Source organism: Pelodiscus sinensis, chromosome 2 (genome assembly GCF_049634645.1).
Source record: "Pelodiscus sinensis isolate JC-2024 chromosome 2, ASM4963464v1, whole genome shotgun sequence".
Taxonomy (NCBI): domain Eukaryota; kingdom Metazoa; phylum Chordata; order Testudines; family Trionychidae; genus Pelodiscus; species Pelodiscus sinensis.
Window position 1 is genome coordinate 78978278 of NC_134712.1, and position 18008 is coordinate 78996285.

The following is an 18008-nucleotide window of genomic DNA, read 5'->3' on the forward strand; positions in this document are numbered from 1 at the left end:
GAGAGATGGCAACTATCTCTGCAAAAGTACACACACCTGTACTGTTTTCTGTCAAACAGTGGGAAGAAAGTGCAGTAAACTTCCGATAATCCGGCACCTTTAGGACCCAGGGGGTGCTGGATTATCAGATATGCCGGACTATCAGAAGGGGGAGCTATGAGGGGTCTGGAGTGGGGTGGGAGGGGATGCCACCCCAGACCCCTCATAGCCCCCCCTTATGATAGTCCGGCTCTGCCCCAGGCGTCCCTGATTCAGCCGCTGCTGGTCAGTTTCAGCAGCAGCTGAATCGGGGATGCCTGCAATAGAGAAGCTGGGGTGCTGCCGGGTAGGTCCCGCAGCGCCGAGGGGCGGCGCTATGGCACCAACCCAGCAGCACTCCAGCTGCTCTTGAGGACGCCTGGGACAGAGCAGCTGGGGTACTGCCCGGTTGGTCCCGTAGCGCCGCCCCTCGATGCTGCGGGACCAACCTGGCAGCACCCCAGCTGCTCTGCCCCAGGGGTCCCCAAGTCAGCCGCTGCTGAAACAGATCAGCGGCTGATTCCAGGAAGCCCCAGGGCAGAGCAGCTCTGCCCCGGGCTTCCTGGAATCAGCCGCTGATCTGTTTCAGCAGTGGCTGAATCCGGGACCCCTGGGGCAGAGCAGCTGGGGTCCTGCTGGGTTGGTCCCGCAGCGCCGTCCTTTGGCGCTGCAGGGCCAATCTGGCAGCACTCCAGCTGCTCTGCCCCAGGCGTCCCCAAGAGCAGCTGGGGTGCTGCCGGGTTGGTCTCGCAGCCCCGAGGGGCAGCGCTACGAGACCAACCCGGCAGCACCCCAGCTGCTCTGCTCCTGGCTTTCCCGATTCAGCTGCTGGTCAGTTTCAGCAGCAGCTGAATGGGGGAAGCCTGTCCGGTTGCCCCAGCACTTCCGGGTTCCTGATGGTGCCGGACCATCAGGAGTCCCAGAGCATTGGATGCCGGACTGATGGAGTTTTACCGTATTGCAAAATGTGTTTTGACATCCGGCAATTAACAATGAACTAGGGATTTGGTAGGAGAGGAAAGGAAAGTCTCTTTTTACAGTCCAAACCTGAAATGATGCACTCACATGGTCTGTGTCTACACTGGCACGATCTTGCGCTAAAACTTGCTGCCTGTCTACACTGGTCACCTGTCTACACACTGGCCACGTGTTCTTGTGCAAGTAAACTGACATTCTAATGTATGAAATCAGGGCTTCTTGCACCAGAACTCTGACGCTCCTGCTCAGGAATAAGCCCTTTTGCAAAACTGTTCTTGCACAAGAGGCCAGTATAGACAGGCAACATGAATTTCTTGTGCAAGAAAGCCCTATGATTAAAATGGCTATTGGAGCTTTCTTGTGTAAGAGAGCATCTACACTGGCAAGGATACTCTTGCGCAAAAGCACATGCCAGTGTAAACGCTCTCTTGCGCAACTACTTTAATGCAAGAACTCCTGCGCTAAAGAGTTTTTGCGCAAGATCACACCAGTGTAGACGTAGCCAAGCTGTTTGGCAAAGCCACTTCAAATAAATGAAGATTTATGGCACGACTAAGGGAGCTTTATTTATTTATATTGCAGTAGTTCATACAGTACTAGTCAGGGATTAGAGCCCTACTGTACTGTACTGTATCTATGCTGGAAAAAAAAAGGTGCACTTAACTTAGGTTAGCTAACATGGATTAAAATAGCAGTGAAGTCATGGCAATTGAGGTTTTTTTTTTACACATTAGCGGTTAAAACCTAAAAGGGAACCTAGGGTTGAATATGAGCTACTGTGTTTCAGTGTCTTCACTGCTATTTTAACTCAATTTAAGAACATTTTCCCACCCCCATTTTTCCCCTTTTGCAGTGTAACTATGCCATGGATGGGCAATATTTTTTTTGGGGGGGGGGGGGCACTCCAAGTTTTTGGTAAGTAAGTGGTCATGGGCTGCATTTTTCTGTGGAGGGGCTACAGGGTTTAGGTTGGGTGCAGAAGGGTGCATGGGGTAAGGGACTAGGGTGCAGGAGACAGTGTGGGGTCTGAAAGGGTGTTTGGGTGGAGAAGAAGATTGTGATCTGGGTCGGGTGCAGGGCCTGGGAGGGCGTTTGGGTGCAGGAGAGGATTCTGGCCTGGGGGAAGGGTGTAGGAGGGGGTACAGGGTCTGGGAGGGAGTTATCTGGTGCAGAGGGTTTGGATGGTGACCTGGGGGAGGGAGTTGGGGTGCAGGAGGGGTTGGGGTGCCAGAGACAGGCGTTGGCTGAAAGGAGTTTAAGTGTCTCCTGGCCAGCAGGCTGTTGCACCTCCAGCCTGCTTGAAAATACAGGCTGCTCCCTTTGTCCACAGTCTCTCTCAAAGGTGGTGCTGCCCTAGTCTCTCAGGTGACTCAGCTCCAATTGGCTGGCTGTTAATAGGAGCTGAGCGTCTGGCTGAGGTCAGTTCTTATTGGCCAGTTATTTCTGGCCAGTCGGACCTGAGAATTGGGCTGAGGGTGGGAAGATCGCATGCAGCTTTCCCCTCTCTGCAGAGCACAGCCCCACAGCGGCTGTTTCAAATCACGGCAGCTGCATGTGCCGGGGGGTCCTGGCAGGGTGGGCCGCGGGCTAGATCTGGTGGCTTGGCAGGCTGGATCCAGCCCCCAGGCTGTATTTTGCCCAGCCCTGAATTATTCCCATCTACTAGGAGCCTTACAAACATTACAAAAAGACTCCATGACCCAGCAAAGGTTTCTACTCATGCAAGTCTGGGCAACCCATCAGAACTCCTGGGATTTGCTTCTTCCCGCACACTACTCCAAAAATAAAATTAGACCATTTTCTAAGTGACTAGACCTGCATAACCAGTCAATGATTTTAGGACTGTAGACACTTAATCATGGTTTATAGCAGGGGTGGGCAATACATTTATAAAGGGGCCACTTCATAAATTTCTGGAAGTTGCAGAGCCTTGGGCGGAAGGGGAAGGGCCAGGAGATTTCTCATGCTTCTCTGCCCACAGATCCTGATAGGTTCAGGGGTGGGGGAGTATGTGAAGTCTTGCCCTTGGTGCCTAGAGAGAATCGCCAACTGTTTTAAAACAGCTGGTGCTTCCCTCTAGGTACCACAGCAGCAGGAGACTTCAGGCATGCCTCCTATCCCTGGCCCAATCAGGCCCTGATTAGCCTGGGGGTGGGGGAAACATGCAAAGTCTCTTGCCCCCTGCCCCATCTCTGCTAGGGGCGCTCAGTGGCTGGAGGAGAACCACTGACTGGGTAAGGAGACTTCACGTGTTCCCCCAACCCCCAGGCCAATCAGGGCCTGATTGGCCTGGGGAGCAGCAGGGTGACTGTGGGCTCAATCCACCAGCTTGGTGGGCCAGATCTGGCCAGCAGAGGCTGTCTTGCCCCCGGTTTATAGGATTAATTTGAACTTTCAAAAAACCTTCCCCAAAGTCCCTCCCAAAAAGCTATTAGTAGTCCTGTGCTGAGAGACAAAGTACTGTCATGGATTAAGTACTAATAGGAAGAAAACAGATCAGAAACAAATGGTTTATTTTTGCTATCACACGAGGCTAACTATAGGGTGCCTCAAGACTACTGCTGTTTGATAGTTGCTCATCATGCGCATGACATGGTAGATGCTATCCAGCACTTGAAAACAAAACACAAAACCTTCATGACGTGTCCTTAAAGAAAAGTCAGAGATCCACAGTGAGGTGACAAAAAATGCAGAGGATACATTTCTGAGGTGAATCAACAGAGAAACCTGTGAGTAACTTCAGAGGCAGCTAAACAAAACAGCATGACAGAGAAAATTCAGTACTGACAAAAGCAAATTTAACTTTCTTATATAGGGTTACCAGATGATTTCAAAAAAATACCGAACACACTTGATCTCAGATGGGGGGTGGGGCTGGTCAGGGGGAGCGGGGCTGGCCGGGGGGGAACCGGCTGGCAAGGAGTGGGGCTGGTCGGGAGAGATCGGGGGGGGGGGGGCTGGTCAGGGGGAGCGGGGCTGGCCGGGGGGGGAACCGGCTGGCAAGGAGCGGGGCTGGTCAGGAGAGATCGGAGGAAGGACCCATCCGGTGGGAAGAAGGGCTGGCCAGGAGGGGATTGGGGGCAGCGGGGCTGACCGGGGGGAACTGGCCGGCGGGAAGCGGGGCTGGTCTGGGCGCATGCAGATCCTGGGGTGCTGCCTGTCCCCATGGTCCTGGCAGGGCGCACAGGCCAGTCCAGCTCCAGGGATTCCATTCTGCCCCGCCCCCACCCCCGCCCCCTTCCTCTCTACTGTGTGGTTGCATCCTGCCTGTCTGGTAGACAAGCTCACCACGCAGCATGACCGTGTCTACCAGCCAGGCAGTACGCAATTACGTACTGATACTCTAGATAATAATAAAACTTAATTAGAAAATACTGGACATTTATATGTCCAGTATTTTCTCAATTTGTTTCCCAGACAGAAAGCTCAAATACCGGATGGTCCGGTTCAAACCCGGACACCTGGCAATCGTATTCTTTTACATGTTATTAGGGTCTGAATTACACTGTAACCATCCAGGAAAAACGATCTACATGTTACTGTGGACAGCTCAGTAAAGATCACTGCTTAAACATACAAACTAAAAGATCAGGATGTAAAAGAACAGGATAGGAAATAATAGTTGGGGCGAGGGAGCAATCTACATGCTAAAGTATCCTTTTTTTGCTCAAATCTAGGGGGCATAATCTAGTCACTGAAAATATTATGCCACAAATTGAATCCTTGTTACCCTAACTTGTAACACAAGAAGTGGACATTCAATGAGACTGAAAGGCAACAGAGTTAAAACTGATGAAATACTTTTCCACGCAATGAGTATTTAGACCTCAAAACTCATTGCTGCAAGGTGTCACTGAGGCCAACAGTTTAGAAGGATGCAATATTTATATGGACAACAACATACACAACTGTATTAGACAAGGATTTTTTTTAAAACATAGAATCGGTAGTATAACCCTTTATAATTAGAGCATAAGACAACCATTAAAACAGGTCAAAAGAAAGTATTTGGATATTCACTACCATAATAGTTTGGAATGGATGAAATGCTTGTCCTATCCATTATGGCAATATCTTTGTTCTGATCTCTATTCCCAAATAATATGTTAGTGAAGTACTCAGCTGCATGCTGCACTGACTGAACCACCACTTATACGATACCTATTTCCAGGGCTCGACAAATCACTGAATCTACTCACCTGTGGTGAGTAGATTTCAGCCGGTCACCCTGTTCACCAGCGGCGCACGCATGTGCAATGCAGGACTTGCGCATGCACAGTGCGGGGCTGGCAAGTAAGTTTCGCCGCCGTTTGTCAAGCCCTGCCTATTTCCATTTGATGCCACTGTTAGTGCTGTTTATCAAGGCTTTTCTTCTCTTAGATAGCCTTGTTCTGATGGTGGCAGCTATACAAATAAAAAACAAGAGCAGACAGAATGCTCCAAGAGGAATGCAACATCATGGCTTATGAAGATGTAGAAGTATATGGATCCATTTCTTCCTCTATATTTCATTTTGCTTGTAAGCTATTACTTTGTCCTGAAAGCAATAGATACACCCAGTGGAGAAATCATTACCTTTCAGGAACTTGAACTTCTTAAGAAGGTCGGCACCTACGAAAGAGTCACAGAGATACAACAGGAGTCCACTGAAAAACACTCCCTCACAGTTGACATTGATGGAGTGTGGGCGGGAGCTGATATAGCATATTGCCACCTGAAACCAAAACAGAAAGAATGTTTTAAGAAAACACATAAGAGAATCTTATGCAGAGGTTGCACATAAAATAATTACAAAGAGGCCAGAGTTGGTTGATATAAGCTATTAAAAAAATGCACAATCTTGGATACAGTTTGGGGTTTTGTTAGAATTTAAACAGGAAGATGGCCTAACGACAGTCACAGAAAGCACTGAACATTATCTCATTTGTTACCTTTTCAAGTTTCTAGCTTAAAAAAACCTCTGCTATGAATCTCATTCACTCTCACCTTTTAATCTCTTCCCACTACTAAAAAAAAACAAAAACCTTTATACACGGTAATGGGATTTTCTTATATTTCAAAGATACATCAGTAAAGCAAATAAAATGGTGCACAGACTAATATCTCCATTCAGGGTATGTCTAGACTGCAGACTACCTTTGCCGCCTCCAAGGAACACTTCTGTTCTTTTTTTCCCCCCGAAGAGCAGACCATTTTTTTTGGCATCCCTGTAAACCTCGTTTTACGAGGAAGAAGGTATGTTCCAAAAAAGGGGTTTTTCCTCACAATTGGCCCAGTGGGAAATGTGGGTTTTTCCCACAGTTGACCCAAAAAGAGGCGGAAAAAGCTACACAAATTGCAGTTCGCAATTTGCATATCTTTTTCCAGAAGAACTGTGTAATCTAGACACAGCCTCAGCTCCTGGTCTTTGGATGGGATGATTTCCAGAAGAAAAGTCATGTCTGCAGTTAAGATTATAACCTATGGCAGTGGCTCTCAACCTTTCCAGACTACCGTACCTCTCTCGAGTCAGATTTGTCTTGTGTGCCCCTCAAGTTAAAACTGTACAAATTCAGATAAAAATACAACAGTGTCACAGCCACACTATTACTGAAAAATTGCTTACTTCCTCAGTTTTACCATATAATTATAAATCAATTGAAATATAAATACTGTATTTCCATTTCAGAGTAAAGTATAGAGAGCAATATTAACAAATCATAGTCTATGAAATTTTAGTTCATACTGACTTTGCTAGTGCTTTTTATATAGCCTGTTGTAAAACTAGGCAAATATCCTGATGAGTTGATGTACCCCCTGGAAGATCCCTGAGCATCCCCAGGATTAGATCTATTCCTGGCTGAGAAACACTGATTTGAACACCCTTCTGAAAGTGCCCGCTGTAGACTAATTTAACTCCATTCTTTTCCATTACCTCACAGACTGAATAAAAACTTCTATGGCGTGTAATAGTCACCAACAATTGTAATATTATTTCATGTGTTCTGATGAGATAACATTTGAAGCGCATCCTATTAAGAATAAAAATACAAAAGTGGTGTAGAGAGGGTTCTATTAAAGATGATGATAATTAAACTGTGCTTTACTGAAGTGAGCAATCGGGCTAGTGCAACAGTGTAATATTAGAAACTGGCCAAGCAAGAATAAGGTTGCAGCCCATGTGAATCAGAAACAGATGACAAAAAAAGCAATAAAGATTTGGGGGATGCATGTCTTAAAAAGTACACAGATGACTCTCAGGGTCTGTACAGATAGCTAATGGCAAACCAGCGCCCAAGCACAGGGGCTTTAATTACAGACAATTCTTACATTATTAGTTGTGATAGATTACAAAGATTGAGGATGGCTATCAACCTAATAATGAAAGGAAGGGAGTAAAAAGAGGGATGACATGAGCACTGGTGAGAACAAAATCCAGATAATGAGAACAAAAATCAATCAAGAAACCAAAGGACATGAAGGGAAGAGAAACATTGATAGCTTCTGCACCAATGCTAAGAGCCAGGTAATAAACAAAAGGAATTGCTCATTTTTTAGCATAAATTTGATCCAGCTCATATTATTGAAACAAGGTGGGATGATGCCTATGATTGGAATGTTAAAATCAATGGTTTTAACATATTTAGGAAGTTTCAAGTGGTCAAAAGGGAATACAGTGAGACAATCTGTCAAAAATGGTTATTACGTCTTTTCAAGTCACTGATCATTCAGAAAAACATGATCTTGAATGCATATGGATCAATATCCTAAGAGATAAAACCTAAGGTTGCTGTTTGCCTCAAGACAAATCACATCAGGAAACAGGATGTCTGCTTACTTATGCACTTATCTATAACGTGGATGGATGGAAAAAAAACCCTATGTGATCCTGGGGATTTCAATCTGAGTAATATATGCTGGATCCTTGGAATTTCTAAATATTATCAACTCGAAGAAATTCTATTTTAGGCCTTCTCTTGACAAATGAAGAGGTACTGATCATAGAACTAACAATTAATGGCAGCTCGATCATGACTTGATAACATGCCAACAGAATAAAGTCAAGACCAGTGATTTATAGATATATGGTACTTTGAAAGAGCCAATTTCACAAAGATGAACACAATTATGAGCCAAATCAGCTGGGAGGATGAATTTATTCCTAATTGATAATTGGGACTTATTTAAGAACACTTTACAATTGAGGAAAAAGGGTGTACTGTTTAAAGAAAACAGATCCTAGCATACAGAGGAAGTGAGGGCCATCATAAACAATAAAATAAATATGAAATACTAGAGGGCTGTGCCCCCTGCTCGCTACGCTCACCAAGTCCCCCTCTTGCTGGCTGCTTTTGCTACCAGAGAGCCTGTTAATCTTGCATTGAGCCCAGCTGCGCCCTTCTCCACTTCTGCCCATCACACCCCTGGATGGGCCCCTCTATCTGAATGCTCTAGCTCATCTAATCTGCTCAGGCCCTTCAATCGCCAGCCAGTCCCCCCTGCCTGCACCCTTCCCGCTCCTGCTCCACCTGCCAATAAAATAGTCCATGGTCCACAGTCTACCCCATCCTTCCATCTCTACTCCTACCTCCATTCCTACCCCCACCCTCCTCCGTAACTCCTCCCCTTCCCCACCCCACACTGCCTACCCCTAACTCCTCCTATATTTCTACACCCCGATCCTTCCCTAATCCTCCCCCCTTTGTACCCTTACACTGCCAATCCCTCTGCCTCCATTCCTATATCCCTCTCACCCCGTCATCCTCCCCTTTCTGCACCACCCATCCCAACATACACTCTTACCCCTTTCCTCCCTCCCTACACACACCCTGCACCTTCCCATGAACAGGCAACCTAACCAGCAAAGAAATGGCACCAGGCCCCGTGCCGCTTCTACTGTGGGCCTGTTTCCATCTGGCACCTCAGGCCCTCTGGCTGCTGGGAAGGCGCCCCCCCCCCCCCCCCAATGTTACCAGGTCCAGCCACCCCGGAGCCTCTACCTGGGGTTTCCCTGTAAGCAACGGCGGCAGCGCTACCGCAGTTCCATTCCCTGCAGCAGGCTGATCCACAGCGGCACCCAGGTCCTGGATGGAATTGCTCCCTGCCCCAGACACTGGGGACCGGCAAAGCTGCCTGGCAGCCCGACCTGGGTAGATTCTGCCTCCAAAGGGTCCTGCCCCCTCAGCTCTGGCTGCAGCCTTTTGGGAAGTGGAATTTGCCCAGACCAGGCTACCAGGCAGGTTTGCCATCTCCAAACACTGTCTGGGGCAGGGAGGCTGTGGGAGGACAGAGCCTGCAGGATGCAAAGTGACATGATGATGTCACTGTATCGCCCTGCAGGGAAATTTTTTTTTTTACATCGAGAGAAAAATTAAAGAATTAACAAGATTTATAGTAATGAATGTAAATCCAAAGCTAGGATTTGCAGAAAACTGATAATGGAAGCAAAGATACACAAAGAAAAATCTCTGGTCAGCACAATTATGGAAAATAAGATTGTGTCAAGTATATCAGGAACACAAAACATTATAAACAATGGTATTTGTCCACTACTAGATAGAAATGGTATAATTCTCAATAATGCGGAAAAGGCTGAGGTGTTCAATAAGCACTTTTATTCTGTCTTTGGGAAAAATGAGATGATGTAGTCATATCATATGATACTTTCCATTTCATAGTTATACTTGCTAAAACAGGTTGTCAGGATAATTTGCATTCAAAAGTTTTAAAAAAATCTGGCTGAGGAAGACAGAAAAAAATCTTGCCAGACAGCTAATGCTGGTTTTCAATGAGACTTGGAACACCAGGAAAATTCCAGAAGACTAAAAGAAAGTTAACATTGTGACACTATGTAAAGAAGATAAATGGAAAGACCCAGATAATTATAGAACTTTGCAGGGGGGGCCTGGGCTTAGTTTTTATGAGGTGCCCCTATGCTCTGAGTTGGGGCCAAAATGAGGGGATCAATGTGTGAGAAGGGGCTGCTAGGGAGTCAGGTGGAGGTGCGGCATCTGAGCAGGAGATAGGGTGCAATAGTGGGTTGGGGGTGCAGGGTCTGGGTGGGAGATTCGGTGCAGGAGTGGGATGGAGTGCAGGGTCTGGGTGGGAGGGCCAGGAGATTTGGGCGCCTACCTGACACAGTTCCCGGGGGCAAGTGGGTCTGCATCACCACACTTTGCAGGTGACGCCCCCTGATGCTTCCCTGGGCCATGATTCTCACGCTGAGTTTCCTCCCCCTTGCCAGGCAGGGCTCAGGGCCCAGATGGGGCCTGTGGCTTGTTTTGATCTGTCCCATGAGGCTTGGGGGTCCCGTTCCCAACAGTGGGGAGCCAACACTAGCCTTCCAGCCTCGGGGAGACACCAAGGTTTGCAGACTTGCTGTGTGGCTGAGTGCCAGAGTCAGCTCCCCGCTGTGAGGAGGGAGTCAGAGCCTACAGGACAGATCAGTAATTAAGCTCTTGAACTGTTTACCAAGGGTTGTGATGGATTGTCCATCACTGACAATTTTTTAATTAAGACTTAAAAAAAAAGATATGGCCTAGGAATTATTTCAGGGAAGTTCTATGGCCTGTGTTACACAGGAGGTCAAATTGGATAATCACAATGGTCCATCTTGGCCTTGGACTCTATGAAACTATTAGCACAGCACATATCTTTCAGCCTCATGCTCCCAGTGTTCAGGCAGCAGAAGAGACTTGCTTCTATTCCTTTCCATGCTTACAGAATTAGTCTTTTACTTTGAGTAAGAGAGACTCAAGTTCTGGGTTCAATACTCTCCCTGATGATTCTAAGACATCATCATACGAAAAGAAAGGTTTGAAAAATGAAAAGTAGGGAATGTGGCAGTTTGTATTTGTGGAAGATCCCATTCCCCCCTGGAAATATTTTCTACCTTGGGTCCAATGTTCAGGTAGCAGTCAATGGCCAGCACAGGATTCTTGAAGTTATGGATGGCCTTTGGAAAGAGTTTGTATGTTGCGTGCTGAAGGAATTTCTCCAGAAGGAACTGAGCTGGGGCTGCCAGCAATGTGTGTTCACTGTCTGGGGCGCAGACATACTGAAGAGGCAGTATTGGGGCCATGCTCTCCGATACCTGCAATGAAAATTATGGAACCTCTTTCAACCAACACAAAGATGTAGGCTGCATCTTGGCTGGATGTACAGTTTATCTTTTTGTGGCTAGGTTACTGTAATCCCCGTTTGCTAAATAAGATGAAACCCCCCAGATCATGCAATCCAGTGGTGCCACATGGAAATAGCAGAAACTGGGTTTTATTTGTTCTCTGATATTTAAGTGCATTTGTAAATATCTCAGTGCAAAAGGACAGAAAATAAAAATACAAATAGTTTAAATTAAAAAACAACACTATTTACTACAATGCCCCTCAGCCTCCCTCCTCTCCCAACAATCTCAAGAGATTCAATTTTCCCCTTATGACCCATCAGGCAAATGACTTTATCTACAGAATGGCACACAGTTACAATTCCAACTCTGTTTGATACCCAAAGAATAATTAGCCATTCTCCCTAAGCATTAAAATCTGGGAAGTGTTAATTCCAGTGTCCCAGACCAAAATAAGATTGCTAGAGTACAAAACAATCACAGCCTTTGTAAAACGGTTCTTAACAACAGCGACTGAAGATCGCCACAAATGACTAGAGACTGGAATACAACTAATACATTTATCCATCCTACATGAATTTAGAAAACCTTTAAATTTGAGTTTAGAAAAAAAATCCCCTTCTGATTAGAATTTAGATTTGAAAATGTCCTAATTCAAGCCTTACTCTGCCAAAGAAATCTGTGAATTAACTGACATTATTTAAATCAGCTTTCAAATCCCACTATGGTCTTGATATTTGCATTATAATGCAGGAGTTGTGGTATCGTGACAGTAACATCAAAGACTCCCGTCCCAGGATTTCTGCTCCAGATGGAGCAAAATGCAGGACAATGTAGCACTTTAAAGACTAACAAGATGGTTTATTAGATGATGAGCTTTCGTGGGCCAGACCCACTTCCTCAGATCAAATAGTGGAAGAAAGTAGTCACAACCATATATATGCTCCAGATGGAGAAACTGTTAAATATTTATTACTACTTGTATTGAGATAGTATAGTACATAGTGGGTCCAGCCATTGTGCTTCATTTTACAAACTCAGAACAAACTTTCTTTGACACACTAAGTAAACATCCAAATTTTGACTTTCATGGAAACAATGGCCAAGTACCAATTCTGTCTCCTGCCCATAGCTTTCTTGATTCAAACATGCAAATCTCACCATGATTTTTGGCTTAATGGTAAAGTCCTTTTGCCCTCCAACCTGGATGTGTTTCTTCATGAGACTGAAATTGTTAAAGCGGCAGATGAGTAGGCCACTGCTGTTTGTTCTCAGGTTAAAATCTACATCTTCACAGAAGTACCTAGATATTAAACACATATTCACGAAATTGTTTGTGTGTCTGCAAAGAGCATCAGATCTGTTTATATTCCTTGAAATAAATGATAAATTATATTCTTTGTGTAAACAATCTGTGATGTATTCTAGAACTCTATGCACCCACCACCTCTTGGACTCTTTCACCAATTACTTTGCTATAAAAAAGCAAATTCACTTACACAAATCATCTACAGAGCACTTCAAATTCAACTTGCTACTGGCCCTTGCAGACTGATTTTAATAAGAAGAAAAGTCTTATTTTTAAAGTATGTAGTTTGGATAGCCGTCTTCTTCTCCCCATCGACTGACTGCAAACTCTTTTTTAACTTTTGGCTAGATATCGTTCAGCATTGATCTGTCTGTCTCTATTTCAGAATGGATCCCTTCTATAAGACATATCCAGGTGAATTGCTTTTTTTGGGTGGAGAGGGTGCATACAGAAAAGTTCTTCATTAGTTCCCATAATAGAAGGACTAGAGGACACCAAAGGAAAGGAATGGGTAGCAGGCTTCAAACTAATAACAGAAAGTTCTTCTTCACAAAGCAAACAGTCAACCTGTGGAACTCCTTGCTGCAGGAGGCTGTAAAGGCTAGAACTAGAACAGAGTTTAAAGAGAAGTGAGATCAATTCATGGAGGTTGGGTCCATGGAGTGGTATTAGCCAGGGGATAGAAATGGTGTCCCTGGCCTCTGTTTGTGGAAGGCTGGAGATGGATGGCATGAGACAAATCACTTGGTCATTGTCTTCGGTCCATCCCCTCCAGGGTCCTTAGTGTTGGCCGCTGTCGGCAGACAGGCTACTGGGCTAGATGGACCTTTGGTCTGACTCAGTACGGCCATTCTAAGCTCAGGGCTCAGGGTTGGGGGTCTCAGTGGACCACCTTGATTTTCATGCAAACCTGCTCCTGGGTGGCCAGGCTGGCAGCTCTCCTGCTCTAGACGGCCGCTTTCCTGTGCCTAGTGCGGAGGTCGTGGACGAGGTCCACGATGTCTGCACTGGACCAGGCGGGTGCCCGCCTCTTGCGGTCCTGGGCAAGCTCCCGGGAGCTGCCAGCCTCGTCCCGGGAAGAGGGGGAGGGCTGGGGGGCATTGGGTGGCTGGCTCGAGCCATGCCAGGTGCAGGGTCTGCTGGCTGGGTGCTGGCAGGCTTGCACCTGGCACGGGCACCGTAGCCAGCCCGTGCCCCTTTAAGGGGTCTGGGGCCGGGAGGGGGGCAATAGAGTTTCCCAGGTGTTGGCCAGAGTGGCCACCAGGGAAAGCTGGGGAGGACTAGCCTCCCACTAGTTCGAATTAAGGGGCTACACAGCCCTTAATTTGAACTAGCAAGTTCTAACTAGGCTAGCAAGTTCTAACTAGGCTTAGTCCTCGTGGAATGAGGTTTACCTAGTTCGAACTAAGCGCTCCACTAGTTCGAATTAAGTTTGAACTAGTGGAGCGCTAGTGTAGCGCCTATCAAAGTTAATTCGAACTAATGTCCGTTAGTTTGAATTAACTTTGTAGTGTAGTTATTTTAGATTTTTGCAGTTTTACTCTTGAAATCACACATACAACAGGGTTTTTTTAAAATCACACACAAAACATCCATTTGCTCGCTGCGTATGCTTATCTCTGCATGCACTTCCTGTTTCTTAGAGAGAAGGGTGGGCTAACTCTCACTTTGAAAAGCTCATTCCCATGGGTATAAGAGGCAGGGGAAGGCTTTGCCTTTTCAAACTGCCAAGCGTGACCCAACCCATACTCTTGCACCCTGCTTCAGAGTAGTTCTCAGGCTGCCCATGGGCTTCAGACATGATGAGGCAAGGGCCACATGCCACCTACCCTCCCCATGCTCCGGGGCTGGGGAGGCTCGGGGGTGGGGGCTGGAGACTTGCCCCTTTGATGGGATGTGGCTTGTGGAGGAAGGAAAAGCTGGAGCCCTGCCCCTGTGGTGGTAGCTCCTGAAGGGCCTCAGGTAGAAGGGGTGGGGCTGAGGGTTGCCTCCCCCAGTCTTAGGTTCACCCACTGCCCATGCTCATTTCTAGGTAACAGGAATGTGACATAAGTAACTCAACCAATCATACAGTTGATTTTAGTTCGTTTGAATACTGCAGACCTACCACAATACTGCATACATCATTCCATGGCTTTTTAAAATAGGCTCTTCTGGCTATGACCTCCCAGCCATGACAATACCACTCTTTTTTCACTATGGCTAAGAAACCTGGCTATTAGCTGGGAGTGAGATTTTTTTTTTTTATGGTCTTTGTTAAATCATTTTTGCTCACCTGTTTAGATCATATTGCACGTTCTGTGTCAGGTCTATGTTGAGCAGGATGAAGTCATGCACGTGGCACCTGGAGAATGGAGGTTGCGATCCCCTGGAATTCAACTTGCTGTTCCATTTCTGAATGCCCAGTATTGCATAATGAACAATTTTTGGTGTAGCTTCAATGTGCTGTAGAACATTCTTCAAAGACACATTCTTACTCGTCCCTCCGGGCTCCATGGATTGGCTATGAAATGTAATCATGTACCACATATGTTTTAAATCTCTGCCACTATATTATGATGTAATGTTTAAATCAGGATCTTTGTTGTGCTAGGTGCTGTACAAATATATAATTATATATTCATGTTCACATACAAAACATTCCCATTATTACAAATGGCTAATGTAAGTGCCAATCATCCCCACCTCTGCCCCTCAATCAAACACAGAGACTTTCCAGGGCTGGGGAGTATTACTGATAAGACAGAGAGAGAGGCAGAAGGAGGGAGAGGAGTGGGAATGGGGCATGCTCAGGGGAGGGAAGGGGTGGAGTGGGGGCAGAGCAGGGATGGAAAGAGGTGAGGGGAGGCTTGGAGGAAGGAATGGAGTGGGGGTGAACGGGGTTTGAGTACCACCTGGGTAGAGAGGAAGTTGGTGCCTATGAATCATAATATGAACTGATGGACAGAAAACACTAACCAGTGTGAGATAATTGGAAATAAAATGTAGAATTATATAGTGTTATTCATCTGAAATGTCATGCCCGAAATACTAGCGCCTTCGAATTGTTACTAAGGGCATGTCTGCCATGCACTCCGAGGTGTGAGTGCAGCATTTCCATATGGAACTCAAACAATAGCAGTGAAGCAGTGTCGGCCTGGATTAACCTCTCAAGTACATGCCCAGAGTCCTGGGCAGGTCTGTATAGCCTGTGCTACAGTGGCTTCACTGCTATTATTATCTGACCTAGCTAAACCAAAGCTAATTGAGTTACAGTCCCATCTCTGACTGTAGTGTAGATGTACCCAGAGTGATAAGCAGAATATGATTTGGAGATTCTGCTTAGACTGTTTTAAATAGCCAATTTTTTAATGCCCACCAAGTGCTATTGGCTCAGGCTACAAAGCATGGATCCAGGTCAGAATACTGCAAAAGTTTGGGATTGTCTGTGTCTTTGGCTTGCACCCATCTCTAGCTGTTCCATTGTTTGAGAGAAGCTAACTTACCTGGACTGTTCTTGGACACTGTGAATGTTCCACAAGACACAAGAGTCATCCATGACAACAATGAATGGCCAGACACATTGACGTTTGACTCCTAGCTCTTCCAAGCGGTTTCTCTCCAGTTCTAGATTGTGGTAGGAAAGTTCCTTAATAAGGAATCGTGCAGCACCTGGGAGGACATATGACACAGAACAATTTCTGTAGGTCTCTAATGAGAACGTTCCTGCAGCTTCTGTTTTCAATACAAGAAAGGGCACAGCACCTTGAAACTCACACAGTGAGAAGCACATCTTACCACGCATACTTTTTCAAATGTATTTGCCAATCTAGGCCCACCTAGGAGAGGCTAAGGCTACATCTAGACTGCAGGCTTCTTGTGCAAGAATCTTTTATCAGAAGAGATCTTCCAAAAAAGTTCTTGCGCAAGAGCACGCCCACACACAAAAGTGCATTGAAAAAGCGATGCGCTTTTGCGAAAGAGAGCAGCCAGACTGATTAGAGGCTCTCTCGCATAAAAGGCCACCTGGAACCAGTTCAGACAGGGCTTTAGGTCACCAGTTGCTTTCAAGTGCTGTTGCTGGAGCCCTGCAGAGACACGTGCTTAAAGGGACCCCCCTCCCCGGTAAGCTGTTTCTCTGTTCCTGCTGTGTGCTTGCCTACCTCTTCGAGGGACAGCAAAGCTTCAGCTGTGTCTGCTGTGGTTGCCCTGTTCTTTTTTTGGATGCCACAGCTTTTTTTGTGTGCACTATGGAGCCGGAGCTATCCCTGGGTAGGCGATGGCCCCACATGGCCAAGCTGCAGTTTTTGCAGCACTTTCTGCCAGCTGCCTTCCTGTTCCTGGAGGACCTAATGAGAGGGGTAACTAGTGGTGTCCCCCAAGGGTCAGTCCTGGGACCAATCCTGATCAACTTATTCATAAATGATCTGGAGAAAGGGGTAAGCAGTGAGGTAGTAAAGTTTGCAGAGGATACAAAACTGTTTAGGATAGTCAAGACAGAAGCAGACTGTGAGGGACTCCAAGAAGATCTCACCAAACTCAGTGATTGGGCAGCAAAATGGCAAATGAAATTTAATGTGGATAAGTGTAAAGTAATGCACATCGGGAAAAATAACCCCAACTATACGTACAGTATGATGGGGGCTAATTTGGCTACAACAAATCAGGAAAGAGATCTTGGAGTTATCGTGGACAGTTCTCTGAAAACTTCCACACAGTGTGCAGCGGCGGTCAAAAAGGCAAATAGGATGCTAGGAATTATTAGGAAAGGGATAGAAAATAAGACCCAGAATATCTTACTGCCCCTGTATAAAACTAAGGTACGCCCACATCTTGAATACTGTGTACAGATGTGGTCTCCTCACCTCAAAAAAGATATTTTGGCCTTGGAAAGGGTTCAGAAAAGGGCAACTAAAATGATTAGGGGTTTGGAAAAGGTCCCATATGAGGAGAGGCTAAAGAGACTGGGACTTTTCAGTTTAGAAAAGAAGAGACTGAGGGGGAATATGATAGAGGTCTATAAAATCATGAGTGGTGTGGAGAGGGCCGATAAAGAAAAGTTATTTATTAGTTCCCATAATAGAAGAACTAGAGGACACCAAATGAAATTAATGGGTAGCAGGTTTAAAACTAATAAAAGAAAGTTCTTCTTCACACAGCGTGTAGTCAACCTGTGGAACTCCTTGCCAGAGGAGGCTGTGAAGGCTAGGACTATAACAGAGTTTAAAGAGAAGCTAGATAATTTCATGGAGGTTAGGTCCATAAAAGGCTATTAGCCAGGGGATAAAATGGTGTCCTTGGCCTCTGTTTGTCAGAGGCTGGAGAGAGATGGCAGGAGACAAATCGCTTGATCATTGTCTTCGGTCCACCCTCTCTGGGGCACCTGGTGTTGGCCACTGTCGGTAGACAGGATACTGGTCTGACCCAGTACGGCCGTTCTTATGACCTGGACCCCGAGCTCCTTCCGGGGACCCTCTCCATGGCTGCGGCTGCTCCACTCCGCTGTTGAGAGAAAGTTCTGGAAGCTGGAGACCAGTTTGGACTGGTGGGACCAACTGGTCCTGGAGCAGTGGGATGACCAGCAGTGGCTGCAGAACTTTAGAATGAACAAGGCCACCTTTC

General features: G+C 46.2%; 1 protein-coding gene across 9 annotated transcripts in view; it reads right to left on the minus strand.

The window, feature by feature from the left end:
* GREB1L (GREB1 like retinoic acid receptor coactivator) overlaps positions 1-18008 on the minus strand; it is a 226631-nt gene that overhangs the window by 3171 nt on the left and 205452 nt on the right. For all 9 annotated transcript variants that reach the window (XM_075920899.1, XM_075920898.1, XM_075920897.1 and 6 more), the window contains 5 exons: positions 15893-16058; positions 14683-14910; positions 12260-12401; positions 10868-11068; positions 5572-5710 (listed from right to left, as the gene is read on the minus strand). In XM_075920899.1, the coding sequence (XP_075777014.1) occupies positions 5572-5710; positions 10868-11068; positions 12260-12401; positions 14683-14910; positions 15893-16058 (876 nt within the window). The remainder of the gene's footprint in view (positions 1-5571; positions 5711-10867; positions 11069-12259; positions 12402-14682; positions 14911-15892; positions 16059-18008) is intronic.